This window comes from Etheostoma spectabile, chromosome 19 (genome assembly GCF_008692095.1).
Source record: "Etheostoma spectabile isolate EspeVRDwgs_2016 chromosome 19, UIUC_Espe_1.0, whole genome shotgun sequence".
NCBI lineage: Eukaryota > Metazoa > Chordata > Actinopteri > Perciformes > Percidae > Etheostoma > Etheostoma spectabile.
The window spans coordinates 773,297-793,222 of NC_045751.1; the positions used below are offsets into that span (position 1 = coordinate 773,297).

A 19,926-nucleotide genomic window follows, 5' to 3' on the forward strand; every position below is an offset into this window, starting at 1 on the left:
TGTGTCGGGTACACATGTCAAAGAGAAAGAAGTTGTTAAAGGGATGGCGGACATCTGTTTGAGGAAAATAACAAGCCCCAGCCACGTTTAAGTCTGAAGTCTGGACCTATAGTTGCTCCGTATAGTTTGGGCTTGCGGTGAATAAAGAGAGAAAACCTGCGCTTAACCTTGTTTACGGGCTTTTATATTCATAGTTAGACCAAAATCGTGATGTATCATTTTAGGGTTGTCTGGCAATATATTGATTATCACAGAATTGGTGTATTCACTTTCAGTATTGTGGGTCGTGTATTGTATTGTGAGATTCCTACCCCTAGTGTGTACATATGGGCAGAGTTCAACAGCTTTGGCATATGCTGCTGACATTTTGTATTTTACACATTTGTATTAGTATTATAGGACATAGCACAAAATGGTGACATATTTTACAGACTGATGTAACCTTTGAGCCTGCGGATGATAGTCATTTTTTTGGTTTTCTGAATTTTGGAATACACTTGAATGATGAGCATGATGTGCACTGTGCTTCCCATGTTTACAATACAACCTCACAAGTTCCATCTGAAGGCAACATTGCTTTTTCTTGGTTGCCATTGTGAACATCAGCTGGAGAAAAATAGCCCTAAAAATATTTGTCTTCCTCCGTCTCCTGTTTCTCACAGCTCTGTCTGTTTCCTCTATCCTCCCTTATCTTTCTCCATCACTGTTGAGCCTCGCCCGTCTGAGATCATGATTATGCAGCCTTTCTTTCTCTGTGTGTCTGTATTTCTCCCACTTTCGCTCCCTCCCTTGCTCTTATGCCAGCATCATAGCGGTTGTCACTTTGAAGCCAGGCAGGATAGCACAAGGGAGCATGGGCAGGGGTGAGCCTAGCTTTAATTGTAGACTGACTGTGATAGAAATTAGATCTCACTCAAGAAATAATGGCTAGGGATTAGGCCAGGCCCCAGGGTCAAGACGGGCTGTTCAGATAGCTATTGACTCTGCAGCACTCAACTCTGAATCACATTGATTTAATGATGTGTGGGTTTGCATATGCATGGTTTTGTGTGTGTGTGTGTGTGTGTGTGTGTGTGTGTGTGTGTGTGTGTGTGTGTGTGGTGTGGTGTGTGTTGGTGTGTGCTGTGTGGTGTGGTGTGTGTGGCTGTGTGTGTGGGCTGGTGTGTGTGTGGCTGTGTGTGTGTGGCTGTGTGTGTGGCTGTGTGGGGGCTCAGTGTTCGGGTGGGATTTATTAAGAACACTCTATTGCTGATCGCCCAAAATATAAATAGTGTGATGTATGTATGAAGTATGTATACTGCATATACAATCATTATGATAAGGTTCAGTACTTGCATGACATATCTATGGCCTGACTGAGACGGAGCCCGATGACATTTTATCGCTTAGGCCCCTCGGAGCTATGCAAACCTCAGAAAGTTTATTTATCGTTTGGCTCTTGACAAACTTTTTTAGGAACTGAAAAGCGGGAAGGATTTTTTGTACTTGGTGTTTGAGACAGTAGGCGGAAGCAAAGTACATGCAAAGAAGATGAAAATTAAAAGATTAAATACAGTCAGGTAAAAACAAATAAGGGCTGATTAACCTAACATGGAATGGGTCACATTTAGATAGGACATTTGCAAGTTTGTATAGTTGGAATGAAATGCACTGGAACATGTCTGTATGTGATTTACATTTTGTTTTTTCTGTGTTTCTTCCAGATACCCACCTGCCCCCCTAACGATGGGACCCACACCTGCATAAAGCTTTGTAGTCCTTAGGTATCATGAGAAGAAGGGGTTTACGCTGAAACCATGAACGCATAGCATGCTTTAGCAGACTCTAGTAGACTCTGATACCCGTCTACTCTACGACTCCCTCACTCTTTTGCTCCTTTTCCTCTGCTTCCACTCCCCTTAAAGAAAGATCACAATCGGATAACTCCCCTCTCCCTCCCTCCCCCCCCATCTTTGTCACCAGCTCAAATTTCCTGGATATTACACTGAGATCTGGATTCAAGAGAAAGTTTCTATTTTTGGTCCAGGATAGACCAAGAGGCTTTTGAAGAAAGGACTGTGTTGAAAATATCATATTCTCCCCCCTCCCCTCTTTTACTCCCCCACTATTCCTCATTCCTTTTCTCCAATTCCCAGAGGCACCAACTGATGGAGAGACAAAGGAGAGAGTCAGGATAAGGACAAAAAGTTGAAAATCGGAGAGAAGAGGGAAAAACTGTCAGGAAAATTGGAGTAGGACTCCTGTGGGGATTACTTTACCCAGTTGATCTTGATATATCAGTTCAGTGATGCTCATTATTTACATTTAAAATCTGTTAGACACAGCAAAGTCAGGCCTTACCTCTGGGGTACATTAGATCAAAAAGGCATCGACTAGAGAAGGAGAAACTTGGGAACTTTGAGTATGACAAGGGGGTTAAGATTCTTCTGTTGGCCCCTGTGGCCTGTGGCCCTTTTCAGCCTGCTCACCACAGTGAAGATGCTGGAATTTGGTGGGGCGCCTGGCCAGTGGGCACGCTACGGACGCTGGGAAGCTGGATCCGTGGGCGAGCTGAGCTTCAGTCTTAAGACCAACATCAGCAAAGCCTTGGTACTCTATCTGGATGATGGCGGCAACTGTGACTTCTTGGAGCTTCTCATCGCTGGTGGGCGCCTCCAGCTGCGCTTTGCCATCCACTGTGCCGAGCCAGCCACAGTGCACATGGAGACGCGGGTGAATGATGACCGCTGGCACATGGTCTTGCTCACCCGCAATTTCCGTGAGACCCTCCTGATGGTCGATGGTGAGACAAAAGTGGCTGAAGTCAAGTCCAAGAGGAAGGAGATGGCAGTGGTCAGTGACCTGTTTGTGGGCGGGATCCCACCTGATGTGCGCCTCTCTGCGCTGACTTCTAGCACCGTGAAGTACGAGCCGCCCTTCCAGGGTTTGATCTCCAATCTGAAGGTGGGGGAGATGCCTCCTAATTTGTTAAATAGCCAGGGCATTCAGAGCGACCTGGAGTACCTCTGCACCAAACAGAACCCATGCTTCAATGGAGGGTTTTGCTCTATTCAGTATGGAGAAGTTCACTGTGACTGCACCCTCACCCGCTTCAAGGGGAAGTACTGCAAAGAAGGTAAGGAGCCATCATACTGTACCTGCTGTACCCTGATTTTATTGCATTGTTCCTTGGGCAGTCTTCTTGGTTTATATAAATCTGTTGTAGGTAAAGATATGCTCTGTTACTCAAAGCCTGGAGTATGTCATGAGGTGTTGGAGATAAAGCCCTTTTCTTTGAGGTTTTGTGGTCACTTTGTAGCCACAGTGGTATGAAAGGTTCAGCATAGGAATGCAAGTTGTACAGTTCTGATGTCTATAAATTATACTTAAATAGTCTCTTCGTGGCATTTTCTGAGTCTCTTGCAGTGAAATCACAAATGGCTTGTTTCTTAGTAGGATCTCTGTGTTCTAGTAGGGTTTAATAGTTGAAGCCTAGACTCAGTGAGGACCCCGAAAGGAGGGTGAGGTGCCGTGTGAAAGGCAAGCCTATTGCTATTTTCAGTCTTCTATTGTCAAAATAGTTTTTAAAAGTTTCATTGCCAGAAAGATAGGGTTGTTGAAGAAATAACTCTTTGTTGGGGATTATGAGACTCATCAAAAGATTTAGACATGGCACAGGTGCTACTTTAAATGTGGCTTGGATTTTTTTCTAAAACAATACTTAACATCAAAAGTGCTGAATATCTAAACGGATTATTTTAAATGCTAAGTCACACATTGTAGGTCTGCTCTTCAACCAGCTTTCTTTACTGCTGGTTTTCTCTCTGTATTTCCTCCTTTCTTTCTTTTTTCATTCTTTTTTTCTCTTGTCTTCCTTCTTTCTCTCCAAGCTTATTGTCTGAGGTGTACACCCTGCCCTTGCCTTCATTTGCTCTTGGGATGTGCTGCCATGCTGTCAGCTCATGTCAAACTCTGTTCTGTTTTACACCTCTGGCTCCCTCCTTCACTGACACATCCCATTTCCATATCTGTAGTTTTCCCCTCTGCTTTACGTCCATCCATCTCTCTGTTTCTCTTCGTCCCGCAGCATTTCCTTCACCCGCCTCCTACCTTATCTTCTCAAGGCTATCTGGGCTTTCCATCTCTCCTCACCTCCCTCCCCCACTCTGTCTCCCCCGACTTCACTCCCTTACTCCACTTATCTCTCTCTCACCTTTACCCACTGTCAGCACTTCCTACTCCCGCCTCTCCTCCCCCTGCACTTATCTCCCTCCTCTTTCTTTCACACTGTCTGCATCTCCACACCTTGCTTCCCTATGTAGCTTACAGAAATGGCTTGTTCTCTCTTGATCATCTGTAAGGGGGGGGGGGGGCCTTCATCCTACATCTCCAGTTATTGCCGTTTATATGTTCTATTAATATTGCATTGGTGTCGCATAATCCATAAAAATAGTAGCTCCAACCCTGTCCTGTGTAATGAAATGACTTACTGGATCTTCAAAAGGTAGATAAATATTTTGCCAGCGGTTATGTTTGAAGTCTTGCATTTTTGTGGCACCCAGAGATAAGCTTTGACAGCACTGACAAAGAAATCAAACCAAACACAATATTTTGTTCAATTTGTTTGATTGTTTCTTTTTTGTTTGAGTAATGCTTTTGATGGATCTAAAAGCAAAAATAATAAAATCAGCATGCAGCCATGATCACAGCATTTAAGTTGTTTGCTGTAGAAAGTCTAGAACAGTCTTCACCCGCTCGAGAAGCTCTATTGTTTCGTCTTTTGTTCTTAGAAGAAGTCAAACAAAAGCACATTCCTTAACTTCTTGTGAATGAATTATTGCGGTCTAAAGTACAACAAATGACGTAACTGCAGGTCTGTCTGTCTCTTTCTTGCTGTCTCTCTCTCTCTCTTTCTCTCTCTCTCTCTCTCTTTCTTGCTGTCTCTCATTTTACTTCCTCATTTTCTCCCTCTCTCTGTGTGCTCTGTGTCAGATTGCTGTGTGGTTGCTGGAAGCAGATACTGCTGCCTGGCTCTAGGCTAAATTGAGAGCAGAATACCAATGCAGTGCTACAGTGACTGCAGGAAACATTTGTCCTTTTGAGAGAGAGAGAGAGAGTAAAGTAGAGGAAGAGAGAGACAGAGTAAGATAGAGGGAGAGAATGGAGATAGAGGTTAGGAGCAGAGAAACGGAACAAGAGAAAATTGGGATAGAGAGCAATGGCCGATCAACAGTGAGAAGTGGAGAAGAGGGCAAGAACGAAAGACAGCATGGAGATATTAATTTGCTCAATATTAATTTATTTTCAGAGATGTTCTTTGGTTTGAGGGCCGTTAATTGGGTCATTATGGCTGAATGCCAGTGCAGAAGTTCATTTATTCCTTTTATCCAACATGTGGGTGGGAAGGTAAAGGTCTCGCTCTCTTTTAGTTGGTTTTAAGACACTTTAGATGTACTAACAAATTCATATCTTGCTGTTTTAGCTCTGTGGTGGAGGGGCTATGTCAAAAGAAAGCTTATTTTAAAGGCCTGCACCCTTCAGAGAGGAAGAACACATTATTTCATGGGAGTATTTTTCAAAGATGAGACTTTGCAATATATTATGTGCCTTGTTCCAGATGATTCATGATGTGCTACTTGATCATTTAGTCATTTAGCTGACACTTTTTCAGAGATTAACAATCAGTGGAATAAGCTTGAATTGCTATGCTACTAAAAGTACAACCAACCAATTGTAAGTGGTGCAAAGATCCAGCAATGACACACAACAAGAGTGAACAAGTTCACCCTTTTAAAAGGGTAGGTTCACCCATGTCACAGAACATAGAATTTCACTAGTGGTATCTATCCATGCAGATAGTTGTGGTTTATGGACCCAGGTAGGCCTGCTGCGGTTACCGCATTACCGTTGTGAAGGAGTCATGTCATGCCCACCACAGAGTCAAGGAGAGCTGGGCAATATATCAATATTATATTGATATTTTGAAATGAGACTAGATATTGTCTTAGATTTTAGATATCGTAATATTGTAATATGGCAAAAGTGTTGTCTATTCCTGGTTTTAAAGGCTGCATTACAGTAAAGTTATGTGAATTTCTGAACTTACCACACTGTTGTTTCTGTTCTATTATTTGCCTTTACCCACATAGTCGTTATATCCACATTACTGATGATTATTAATCAAAGTTTAATTGTGTAAATATTTAGTGTTTATAATAGTCAACACTACACTACAATATCATTGGTCATTATCAAGGTCAAAAGTATCGTGATATTTGATTTTCTCCATATCTGTGTTTTAGTAAGAAATGCGTGCTGGCCGATTCCACGTGAGCTTAGTCAAGCTTTTCATTTCCCCGCCCAAATCCACTCCAGGCGGCTCCGCTCAATAAGGCTCTGTGCTTACATCTGTTTCACATCCCTCTACTCAAATAGATCACCCCTCCCAGAGCTCCTTGTTAGCCCACCAGCAAAAAGTCAGCCGGATGCTGGGCGGTGCTCCGGGCGTGGAGCAAGGTCGGGCGCCTTTACCTAAATGTACAACGTGAGCCTGGGTTGGGCTCGGGAATGTCTCAACTCATGGTGTGAGCGATACCGGAGCGGGAGATAAGGCAACGCCCCACTTTTTTAAATCCTCAAGCAACGTTTGTCAAAAAATAACTAACATCGGCCAATACGATGTGATTGTCAATATATTGTGCATTATTTGTTCTAGATGTGAGCACATAATTGTTGAACGTCAAAAATGAACGTTACCTGAAAACAGCATGTAGTTTTTCTTTTTAGCATCTCACATCCCACTTTTAGTCTCTATGACCACTATGGTCAGAAACATTGTGCCAAAATATGAACAATAACGTTGCTGTCAAAGGGATTATCTGCTAATGCTAGCTACCGACTGTTACCTTGAAACCATCCAACAAATAGACAGTACCGTAGGGAATTCACCGGAAACCGGTGATTTAATGTCACCGCTCATTTTAACAACAAAAACAAAACACTGAGTGAACATTACTAGCTACGTTTTTTATGTTGGTTTTGAGCGGTGGATCCCACTAACCTGGAAAACAGTGTCTCAACTTAAAACAGAAAAATTCCAGAAAGAAATGACTCAGAAAATGGATATTATATAAATTTATTTCCACAGATATGTCTAAATTCTAAAAAATACAAAACTTCTCAAATACAAAAACACATCCACATCACTCACACACATACTTGAAATAACTACATACATACATTTATAGAAATAAGTAATTATAATTTGATGAATTGGTGAAATGCCATAAGAAGGCCCTATTTTTGCTTTGACACAGCTGGAGCCATCACAGAGTTAAAATGTTCTTGTCAAGTTTGGTATCCATTAACTCGTCTTCTTATTGGCTAAACAGAGAGACCGGTTTCATAACATTTAGTTTTAACTGGAAGGAAAAACTGTCCCACGTGGCTGCTCTCTGAATCCTGCCACATGATTGGCTTCCATAAGGGGCAGCTCGGGTTACGGTAGATGGATTGGCCGGCAACAAAGTTCACTCGAAAGCTTATGCTTCATAGATTCTGCCGGTGGGCAGAGTTACTTTGTACTGCGCCGAGGGGAAAAGATACAAGCGATCAAAACGCAGAAATTATGAACTATCTAGATTTCTCTATGTCGAAACTCGGCCAAAAACTACAAGATTGTGAGGGGACCAGCTAATTTGGGATTACATGGCTTATAGTTCTAACACCTTGGACTGTTGCCGATGTAGGAAAAAAATGTTTTTGGCAATCTTTGACCGCTGTGAATAAAGACACGAGGAAACAGGTAGAAAAACACACTCGACTTAGACTCAAATCTTTCTGTTTCTTTACTTCATAACATGATTATAACAGCTGTAAGTCACTTTATGCTCTGTGTGTGGGCTTAATGTAATCATGAGACTTTAAGCTTTCAAATGATGTACTGCATGAGCGTGTTTATGAAGATTTACTGCTTCCAATTTAAGAAAACGTTGTCTCAAATGGGCCCGTTGACGGGACCGAATGTCTGAACAGGTTGGAGTTCCTGTAAAAACAGTTCTATGGATTATCCAGAATAGAAACATCTGTTTTTGGTAAGTAGTGTTGTTGATGATATTTTACACTGAGAAAATTCTCTCTTGTTTTGGGGTTGAAGCAGAAATCTCAGAGACCTGGGCAAATTTTAATTTAAATAATCTGCATGCCAGACACCATCAAAGTATATTTTATGATTTGGTTGTACCGACCTTTTAAGGGACATTTAGTTTTATTATTATTATTATTATTATTATTATTATTATTATTATTATTATTATTATTATTATTAACAGGGTTTAGGAACTAGGGAACAAGTACTACAGTAGGAAAATGAGTGCTAGGTAAAAAGTACATCAAATTATATTTCCCAACTGAGATATTTCATAGATGTAGCAATAATAGTTCTGTTGAATTGAGTGATGAAGTAATTGAAATTGATCCATCATTTCAACCAAGAATAAGCATAAAAAAGACAAAAAACTTTTAAAAACCACTATGTATTGATCACATACACTCACTTAAAGGATTATTAGGAACACCTGTTCAATTTCTCATTAATGCCATTATCTAATCAACCAATCACATGGCAGTTGCTTCAATGCATGTAGGGGTGTGGTCCTGGTCAAGACAATCTCCTGAACTCCAAACTGAATGTCAGAATGGGAAAGAAAGGTGATTTAAGCAATTTTGAGCGTGGCGTGGTTGTTGGTGCCAGACGGGCCGGACTGAGTATTTCATAATCTGCTCAGTTACTGGGATTTTCACACACAACCATTTCTAGGGTTTACAAAGAATGGTGTGAAAAGGGAAAAACATCCGGTATGCGGCAATCCTGTGGGCGAAAATGCCTTGTTGATGCTAGAGGTCAGAGGAGAATGGACCGACTGATTCAAGCTGATAGAAGAGCAACTTTGACTGAAATAACCACTCGTTACAACCGAGATATGCAGCAAAGCATTTGTGAAGCCACAACACGCACAACCTTGAGGCGGATGGGCTACAACAGCAGAAGACTCCACCGGGTACCACTCATCTCCACTACAAATAGGAAAAAGAGGCTACAATTCGCAAGAGCTCACCAAAATTGGACAGTTGAAGACTGGAAAAATGTTGCCTGGTCTGATGAGTCTCGATTTCTGTTGAGACATTTAGATGTCAGAATTTGGCGTAAACAGAATAAGATCATGGATCCATCATGCCTTGTTACCACTGTGCAGGCTGGTGGTGGTGGTGTAATGGCGTGGGGGATGTTTTTTTGGCACACTTTAGGCCCCTTAGTGCCAATTGGGCATCGTTTAAATGCCACGGCCTACCTGAGCATTGTTTCTGACCATGTCCATCCCTTTATTGCCACCATGTACCCATGCTCTGATGGCTACTTCCAGCAGGATAATGCACCATGTCACAAAGCTCGAATCATTTCAAATTGGTTTCTTGAACATGACAATGAGTTCACTGTACTAAAATGGCTCCCACAGTCACCAGATCTCAACCCAATAGAGCATCTTTGGGATGTGGTGGAACGGGAGCTTCGTGCCCCGGAAGTGCATCCCACAAATCTCCATCAACTGCAAGATGCTATCCTATCATTATGGGCCAACATTTCTAAAGAATGCTTTCAGCACCTTGTTAAATCAATGCCACATAGAATTAAGGCAATTCTGGAGGAAAAAGGGGGTCAAACACAGTATTAGTATGGTGTTCTTAATAATCCTATAGGTGAGTGTATATTAATGTCTGTGTAGTAACGCTATCTCATTCTCAAAGATGGATGACAATAACTGATGTTGGCTATGCTGCAAAAGAAAAGATTGATTACAAAATTGAGAATAAAGTCTAGTTATTAATGACAACAAATAAAGAAATATACAACGTCAGCATTATTAACAGTAAGTTGGACAACACTGTGAGAGAGAGTGTAGTGATCGGAGAAACGGTTAGTTCTCATTACTGATAGCTGCTGGATGCTCAGGGATGCAAGGTTTTAGAAGTGATGAACACAGTAGAGCATACCAAGAAAGAATGGAGTTTGACACAAAGAAGTGGCTTTCAAATTTGATTTAAGCAAAGATGGAAAGGAAAATAGCCAAACTTTAACCATGGATTTCAACCACAAAAATCTTCTCAAAAGATGCACCTTCAACCGCCATACTTTGACACCCTGTGGTGCAGTTTGGATGAATGGTTGAAATTGAAGCTATGAGCCACAAAGGTCTGATTTACTACAAAAATATGGTCTTCCATACTTTTGAAATCCTTTTTAATGGTGAATGTCAGCCCAAAGTTGAATCAGTAAAATCTGAACATTGTCTATGACAGTTGAGGTTTTGTAAATTTAAGGAGGTTGTGCCATTTCATCTCCCGTAAGCATTCATTTGAATACCAGTGATCTCACTCAGCTGTTAGCACCCTTTATTCATATCTGGTATGGACAGGGGTTTTGTTTTGGGACATTTAGGTTAATATTGTTCAGGTGAAGTGGGGGGTTGTTTTTCTGAAAGAAGGAAGGTTGAAGGTGAACATCCCATTGTCAGCCTAATGATTTTTTTAATGACTGCTCACAGAAAAGCAAACATAGATACTACCTGAAACATTTATGTGCTAAATTTATGTGTATTGGTGCACCTTCCTTGCTATGTCATATATTCTGTTCCCATTGGCTTGCATTTTAAAGTAGTTATGGGCAGGCCTTTTCCATTAGGGGTTGTAATTAAAGCCACAATGTGCCTCTGTGGGCCATTGTTTTTTTTATAATTGATGCCGACCCTGGCTTTGTTCCCTGCTGAACCCCAAACGACAGGGCAGGGAAATACAGTTATGAGCTCTCAAGTCAGGGTAATTGGAGGTTAAATGAATTTGTGAAAATTACTATATTATATAATAAATTATATTAATATATTAATTTACTCAAACTATGAATAGTCTTTGAGGTTGCCATGAGGCTGGATTTGCGCCTGACTTGAAAGCTATTTTTCATGTTTTTACATTTTTCTAATGAACCTTTAATTGGTACATACAGCTGACTTGACTAAAATTACATGAAAACAAATTCATCTAGCCAAAGAAATGTTGGATTATTGTTTTCGTAATGAGACTCTTTGGGAGACACTGGACTGGAAATGTGCCTAAAATCAGCATATATTGACATTAATGATCTCTGTGGCCATTTCATTATATCACTTTGCAGATGCACTGGTCAGTGAATTAATTACTTTATATTGATTTTAAAAGGTCAGATGCTGGCAATTTCCAAGGTGATTGATTTATTTAGTCAAAGAGTAACTCGACACCAGGCTGAAAAGTCTGTGTTTTGCGGCTCTGAGTGCCACAGGTTAAAAGTTTCAAGCCTTTTAAAGAAAGTGTGTGGTCCAAAAAGTGCTCTACACACCCAACAGTAATGTCATTGTCCTGGATTACACCTGTACATCGCTGCAGCAAGGTGAGAAGCTAAACTGCCTGAGGACAGCAAAGATAACCTTTTCAGGGGTGTTAAGTTACTTTGTAAATTCTTATTATGTCATTGGAGTGTAAAGGCATTTCTTCACTGGAGGCATGTCAGCCATGTTTTGAACTCATATGTCTCATGCACCTCTGATGCAACAGATACCATTCAGTTTTTAATAATTATCCAGGCTGCATTACCAGCTTGTTTTTACTTGTGCGCATCCTGTGTAGACACGGACAAAGTACTGCTTTCACTACGCAGCCTGTGTAATAACTAGTAGTTGGGCAGTAGGCATAATGATACTTAATAATCTAACAGTTTCAGCTGTAAAAAAATCCTATTCATAGTAACACTACATTATATTGTTTACACCTTTGGGAAGGAATGAGCCGTCAGCTATGTTTTACATTTGAAAGTAATCTTCCCCAACCTAATCGGTTAAATAGCGTAGTGCGTAGTGTGAATTTAGTTGCCTTTTTTAAGCTTGTGACAGGATATCTGGCGATGTCACGGAAAATTGGATGTTTTCCATCCACATTTGCTGTCTGTTCTCTGGCATTGGAATAAACACTACATCGCCATTTATGAGGAAAAAGGGTTGATGCAGCAGCTCTTTTCCACTTGGCCGCACCATATAGAGAAGTGTTCAAACAGCTGCTTAGATCATTACTGCTCACTACTCAATTCACTTTCATCATCACTTTTTATTATATGTGTTGGAATAAAGCAGAAATCTGGGTCCCAGAGGAGCCCTGCAGTTAACCGCGCTGGACACTGCATGTCGGGAAGGCTGTGGGAAGCTGTGATAGACAGAGAAACAGAGCTGCGTTCAGGGAGTAGAGGTGTCCGCTTCAAACACATAATGTCCTTTCTAAAGCTTGTGGCGATGTTTTAACACAGTATGCCATGAACAGATGGTATTTTCCCACAGACCTCAGTAATCTGGGTTTATCACCTGTTGTAATTCATGACTGATAAGGGCTCAACGCACCCCTTAACACCACAAAACCCCTTTTATATGCTGCTGCTCTGTCGTTTTTAGATAATGCTTGAACAATGTTTTTTTTAAATATTAAATCACATTCAGATTCAAAAAGGTGTGCTTCAATGTGATGTTGAATATAACTTTACGTTTGCTTATCTCAAGCTGTGAGACAAGAAACTCTTTCATACCTATGAACTGGACATTTTGTACTAAAACTCTATAATGAATATCATATGGATACTTTGTACTTTTATCTTACAAAATTACATTTCACATTGTTAAACAGGGAGGTATATGTGGCCTTTGGAATTAAAATATCCCCACATCATCCCATACCCTTCACCATACCTAGAGATTGGCATGGGATAATTTCCATTAAATCATTTCTTTATCATCTCTTTATTAGGATGCATAGGATCCAGGATACTATGCATCCTAATAAAATTCCCTTGGCCTTTGGAATTAAAATATCCCCACATCATCACATACCCTTCACCATACCTAGAGATTAGGCCTGCACAATTAATCGAATTTTGATCACGATTTTGGCTTCCCAAGATCATATTTGCGTGATTGAGCGATGTTTTAAATGCGTCATTTCGTTCATTGAACACTCCGGGCTTTTTGCAAAGCCAATCTACCGCTTGTATTTGCAGCAAACATAAAACAATGACTACTGTAGCTTCACTGACTACCCGTCAAAAACTATGCGTATCACTGTGTCAGCGGCATCTGCTGCCTACAATACTTTTCTACACACGGAGAGCCTCATTTCCCATAACAAACCCCGTTGGACTAATGTCGCATACACATATGTTGCCCACATAGCTACCTGTCTTAAAGGGGAAGGATCGGACGGTAATAATCATGTAAAAGGAGATCAGTGTTTACTTTTCTATCAAGCAGCAAAAAATAATTAATTTTAATTTAAATCTGTTTATTGATCCCCAATGGGGAAATTACAATTTATACTCTGTGTCCACACTTTGTTAGTTATCACACACAGTCCTGAACTACACACACATGCTCAGGACATGTACATGCACTAATGGAGAGATGTCAGAGTGAGTGGGCTGCCAGCCGAACCAGCGCCCTGAGCGGTTGGGGGGATACGTTGCCCTGCTCAAGAGCACCTGGCAGTGCCCAGGAGGTGAAGTGGCATCTCTCCAGCCACCAATCCACACTCCGTACTTTATGGTCCATACGGGGACTTGAACCAGTGACCCTCCGGTTCCCAACCCAACTCCCTACGGACTGAGCTACTGCCACCCCCAAAATTAGCGTCAACATCAAAACGTCCTGCGATGTAACTGTTGCGCATGCGCACATTGCGATGTCGATGTTAAAACACAGTATCGTCCGCCCTAGTGATAATTGTGCTGGCAACCACAGAGGGAGAAGGGGAAGTGAGTTGGGGCTGAGTGTGTGATTGGGGAGGGAGGAGGCTCACTGCCTTATTATTGAACTCCCGATTAACTTGTTCCGTATACATAAATAAGTATAGAGCTAATGAGGGGGCTGTACACCGTTAGGCCGTCTGAAGAGATTCCCTAGATAACCTTCTTAGCAATATGTCTGGTTGTGACGACAGGGACTGACAGAATCCAGGCCATACCTTTTTGCCTTCCCCATCCAACTACATTGATACAGTCTAATGAAGCCGTCCATGCTTCAAGTCTCCATTGGATCTGATTGCTGAGATTTTGTTGGTGTTTATCAAAGCTGCTGTGTTACAGCTCTGCTGCTGCTGTGTGCTGTTGGGACTTGGTGTTACTAAAGTCGTTGTTATCTTTCTATCAGTATATAATACTATGAATATTGTAAATCACAAATTATCTCTGAAGTAATAGTTAAGGTCCACACCTTTTGAAGTAATCAGGAAATAAATCTCTCACTGATAACCTACCCAACATCAGTACATAGGAATGTAAGGCAGTTTTCGCTTGTTCTATAAATTACTACTACTAAAATACACTTAAGTAGAGCTGATCCAACCCAGTCGATGGAAGAATTCAGCAAAGTGATTCGAAAAGTATGAAGAAAACCATCAACAACCCTTTGAAATTGTATTTTACCTTCTTTTTTTGTCATAGTTTGTGAACAACTATATGTTCGCTCTCGAGTCACTATCTCCTTCCCTCCTAAATGATCAATTTCTTTTGCCTGCCCGCTCTTTTTTCAAAGGACACATGCTCCTCTGCCTCCATTCTTCTGTTGATCGAGTTCCAGCTTCCTCAAACAGACAGCAAAGCAAAAAATCCCCTATTTAGTCATGGGTGCCTAATTTTTCTTATACCTGATCAAGGGATGTTGCGCTACACGCTTATCTCGTTCTCTCTTGCCATGCTTCTTTCTTCTGTGCTTTTGCTTTTTGAGAAGGGAAGAAGACCATATATTAATCTACACTCCAAATACCAGATTCTGATCCAGTCTTTTTCATAACCTGGTCTTCGTCTGGTAACTGCTCCATATGAGAGACTTCCTTAATCCCTAATCCCCTAATTCCTTCCTTTTTTGCTCCATCTGAATACTCTTATGCAGATTACTTTTCCTTGTGGAAGTCAAACGCAAGCATTAATGGATTAAAGTGTGAGGTTGTGTAGCCTAACTCAAAGGAGCCAATGAGTGTTAAGCACACTTTGTAACATATTTGTTTTGACTTGTATTATCCAATGGGATGGTAGTGTAGGATGTAGGTGGACCAGGTGCAATCAAGCAAATGGCTCCCAGGGAGGTGTCAATCTTATGTTTCCAGCCCACCACATTCCTCACCATTTTCTCAGGTGAGTCTTTACTGACTTGAAGGTCCCTGCCAGCGTGATCAGCTGTCACATGCAATTAATGCTTGCTTTCTACCCTGCTGTCTCTCTACAAGTGAAAAAGTGAGCGAAAGGTCTGGCTCTCACATCATGTCCCATACTACCCATCCCCATTCTGGCTTAGCTGTAGGAGAAACCGAAGGCCCCAAACAAAAGAAACACTGTGGTGTTAACCCTTTGAAAAGCTTAGCACTAAACAAGTGCCTAACGTTACAGGGTTCCACACGTGTCACTGCAGCGTCCCCATGTAATGCAGCTATAATGTACAACATTTACTGACAACTATTGATCATTTTCACACTTGTATGTGACTTTAAAGGATTTAAAAAAAAAAATAGATGAGAAAATTGACATGCCTCTCATTGCAATGCATTCATTATAACACACTGCTGAACAACATTAGACAGCTTTTCTAATGCAACAACAGAGCAAATCAATGAGGAATTCTATGATGGCTTGTTTTTACTCTGTTGCCTATGCAGTATCAGTACCCTAATGTACTTAGGTCAATGGTGTTAAATTTCATATCAGTGTTTCCTCTGTTGATTTTATTGATTTTATTACTTATATTTTATTACCATGAAAAAATTTCTTCCGTAACACTATCAGAAATAGGGCAGACGCACAATAGTTGCGATTGCCTTTTCAATGATCCTGCCGACATAATGCATCCCCATTGGCTGCTGCTCACATTGCAATTTAACAACAAGTGGAATTATTCAGAGGTCATTAGGCCCATCCAGTTTAACTCCACATACTGTTGTTTTGATGGAGTTTATTTTCAAAACATTTGCTTTCTGCAGAGTAGACTAGATGAACAGCTCCACCAAAAAAGTTACCGCGGGAGATGGCTTAGAAACACAGACACCAAAATCAAGGTAAGAAATAAATAACTAAGGCTAACATTACGAGAAACTTAAACAGGCTAGCTAGCTAACTGTTATCGATCTCACGTGACTATTTGCCCGAAGACAGGGTTGTGGAGAGTGAAACGGGAGACTAGAAAAGGCATTCAGGCAGTGTGTTTGGATGGCTACAGTAGATAAAGCTGATTCTGATTCTAAATCATAATAAATCAATAGGTTCCTATTATCTAAAAGATTTGCAATGTAATGGCGAACCCTTGGGTTGTTCTTGGGTCAAATTGACCCGTTTCAAAGTGTTTTATATCAAAAATATTAGATTTCTTTCGACCAAATAGCCCGAAAATAACATGGATGATTCCATACAACATTCTTCGGGTAAAATAATGATTACTTTTGTTGACTTTTTGGGGCGTTTTATTTAATCTTATAGAATTTTTTTATTTTTAATTTTTTTTTATATAGTTTCACAACCGTATCCGGACTAAACTTTGACATACAGTATATCCATCTGTGATCCACTCAACATCTTTTGATCTTAACTATTAGTCAAAATAATTCCTAATTTCTGCCTTGTTAACTAAAAACGTATATATAATTTGATACAAATGAGGTTTGTTGACCAAGTGTAAAATCTGTTATTAAACCAGCTCAGGTTTTAGAAAAAGCGCCAAAAGCATGGAAAAAGTGACAAATCACAAAAAACGACAAAAACATTGGAAAAGCACAAAAAAAAAATTCTATTTTGACCTGGAAGGGCAATTTCATGGTTAACAGGAAGACAACACAAGGGTTAATATCTAAATGATTTCGACAATGTGGATGAGGTCGTTATAATTGGATGACCTGCAGCTTCAAGCACAATTTGTCTGGAAACAAGCGCTACATTTTGGAATAGAGGGTCATCGTTAAATAGGACCTGTCTGGGCCGTCCACTCTCGTCCACCACGCTGTTTACACAAACACAGCTCTACTCTACTCTAAATAGTAAATAATGACAAACAAGCTAAAACAAACGCTGCTGTTTTGTTGTCTGTTTATCTAAGTTTGCTGCAAATCGTGAAATTTGGACAAATTCTTGTAAACTTGGCTAAACTAACCATCCTCTCATCCGGAACATCTATGGATGTACAAGACCAAAACAAACCAACGTGGCTAGTGAATATGCACACGAATGAAGCCATTATGTTCACATCTTCATTCTTCAGGATGATGCTGGTTGTATTCTGTTCCTCATGACCCCTCACATAGGACAGACCTGCCCTCACTGCTTAAATAAATCCTAAAGGAAACACTGCATATGCATGGATTTTTTAGTGTCCGGTGCAAAGCTGTATGCAATTAAGCTTGTTTGTTTTTTTTTTTCTGTAAGACTTGACTATTTATGTTCAGTGTTAATTAACAGACAGTTAGATCCCAAGGTGCTGCAGTCACCAGTATTATCAGCCACACAGTCAGACATGTTCTATATTAATATCTGTTCCTGCATCCTGCCATTTGTGAGCTCATGGAGACCCCCTCTGTGGAGAAATATTTGCTCCTGCAGCTTTGTAATTAATTAAAGTCATTTTAGGACTTAGATTGTACCCAGATCTTTTTCAGTGTTTCTTCTAAGGTATGAATCTATAGGAATTTCAAATATGAGTAGGAAATAACCTGGCCTTACTTCCCAAGTGTAAAAAAAAAGCATCATGTCTGACCTGAGGCTTGTACTACAGAGCAGGATTTGGGGTTAGCAGGGTAACTTGTGGTTTATCCCTGGGTTGTCAGGGTTATGATGGTAGTTCACCCTCACTGAGACCACCTCTGCAGAGAAATGTTTGCTCCTGCAGCTTTGTAATTAGTCATTTTAGGACTTCAGATTATACCTAGATCTTTTTTGTAGTGTTTATTCTATCATAGGAATAATTAGGAAATTTAGTTGCATTTTGCTAAATATTCTTTTGTATTCTAAGTAATGCCATTATGACAATACAGTTATTTATTTGAATTTTAAAAGTAAGAGCCATAACTCTTTGGATGCCAGGCTAACAGTATCTAGCAATGTCTTTAATTGGAGCTCAAACTCAGGAAATAAAGAAATGCATAACAAAAGAATCCTTGATTAGTTGTAATTTAAGTAAATCCAGTTACACCTATTCATATTATGTTGGACTGAAAAGAGCATGAGAATCCAAAACCACAATATGACACAGTGAAGCGTGCAATAAGGGACATATTCACAAGGAAGGGTGCTTGGGAATAAGTTATATCAGTAATGTAAGTAATATATTTGACGTATGATTGCACATAAAAAAGCTCCACTTTGTTACCTTAACTATTCATTTCTAGCCTCAGTCCGGTGTAGCTTTATGTTTAACTTGATAATGTTCTATATTACTCACACCTTTTATTATAGTACTTTGTAATCATGAAATAACACAAATGTTAGCAATCCATTTTAATCCCATACCCAATTTTACAATAGATATTGTAGGCTACATGTCGGCAATATTATGTTAAGGTCTACATAAAATATTTATAGTTTATTGCTTTTATCATTTGAATATTGGTGCCTAGTACCTCTTCAGCTTCTTTTTTTATATTCTAGTGTTATGCTTGCTCACACTTCACCTTAACATGTGTGTTTAGCTGGTTGTTATTCACCTTGTCTCTTTAATTCAAACTCATTTATGATCCTTGGATGCTAAATTAGATTGGCTGGAAGTCCTCTCTAAGCATCACCAGCGCTATATTAGCATATTCCATCAAAGCTTGGCACAGAAAACAAACCTCCTCCATACCCTGGATGGTCAGAAGCTGCCCAACGCTACTGGGTCTTTGCATTTTATTCTTTATGTTAACTTTACCTTCAGAAGAGTGCTCCATTGTGTTCATTGTTTGTTTTATTGCTGTCCAGCAACTTTTTGAGGGCTACTGCACTCACACCTCTCAAAGAAGAAAACGTAAGCTGTATTTATTGCACCTGCATGTGCAAGGAATTAGTGAGGCTTTGTCTTAGTCGGCCCCTTTTGCTCTGTGACCCCAAGCTGCTACTGAAAATGATGTCTGTCTGTGTTGTGACTGATAAGAGTTGCTTGCAGTTCCATACATCAGGAAACCCCCTGTGGCCCTTTCCTGGACCGACTGTTTGTGCATTGAGTCATAAACAAGATACATGGGGAGTCGGGGAAGAACTGTTGTGGGAAACAAACAGCAGGGGGAAAAAGGTGTGAAAACATGGAAGAGTATTTGGACCACAGCAATGCTCAGAAGCTGTTGATACAGACACTAGGAAAACCCTCACCATTCCCGTCACTCCCCTCTTATTGGGATTCCACTTCAACCAAGCTCTTGCCAGCTGAGCTTCAAAAGAGGACTGTAATCGCCCTCTCTTTGCCAGCCCGAAACCCTTGCTCTTGTATATGACAATATTAATATTTCGAGTAGAGAAAGTTCTGATAGCTCCAGGCATGGCCTATAACCCTGACTGAGTGTGTGACTCGAGCCACTGTCCATACGCTACACTCAAGTACTGTATGTAAAGGAGAGGCCTTGCTCACAACATGTGGATCTCAAACTGGTCTTTGGATGCTACCTAAAGGAGCAAACGTGCCTTCACTGCTGACATATGCACAAGCGGGGTGGCATTTATTATTACTTTATGCATCTCCTGTGAACCAGGCTGGTTTTATATTTATTTATCTATTTAGGCTTCCAAACAGACGGGACCACCTATGGAGTTAATATAGCTCCGGCTACACCAAATTACTAGGAAATGAGGTCTGATTGCTGATGTGCCTGCTGCTGTTAATGCCG

General features: G+C 40.5%; 1 protein-coding gene across 1 annotated transcript in view; it reads left to right on the forward strand.

Annotated features, from left to right (window-relative positions):
* Window positions 1-19,926, forward strand: part of LOC116669437 (neurexin-2) — a 139,097-nt gene that overhangs the window by 89,016 nt on the left and 30,155 nt on the right. The window contains exon 2 of the mRNA XM_032499321.1: window positions 1,704-3,115. Coding sequence (XP_032355212.1) covers window positions 2,404-3,115 — 712 coding nt within the window. The 5' untranslated portion in view covers window positions 1,704-2,403. The remainder of the gene's footprint in view (window positions 1-1,703; window positions 3,116-19,926) is intronic.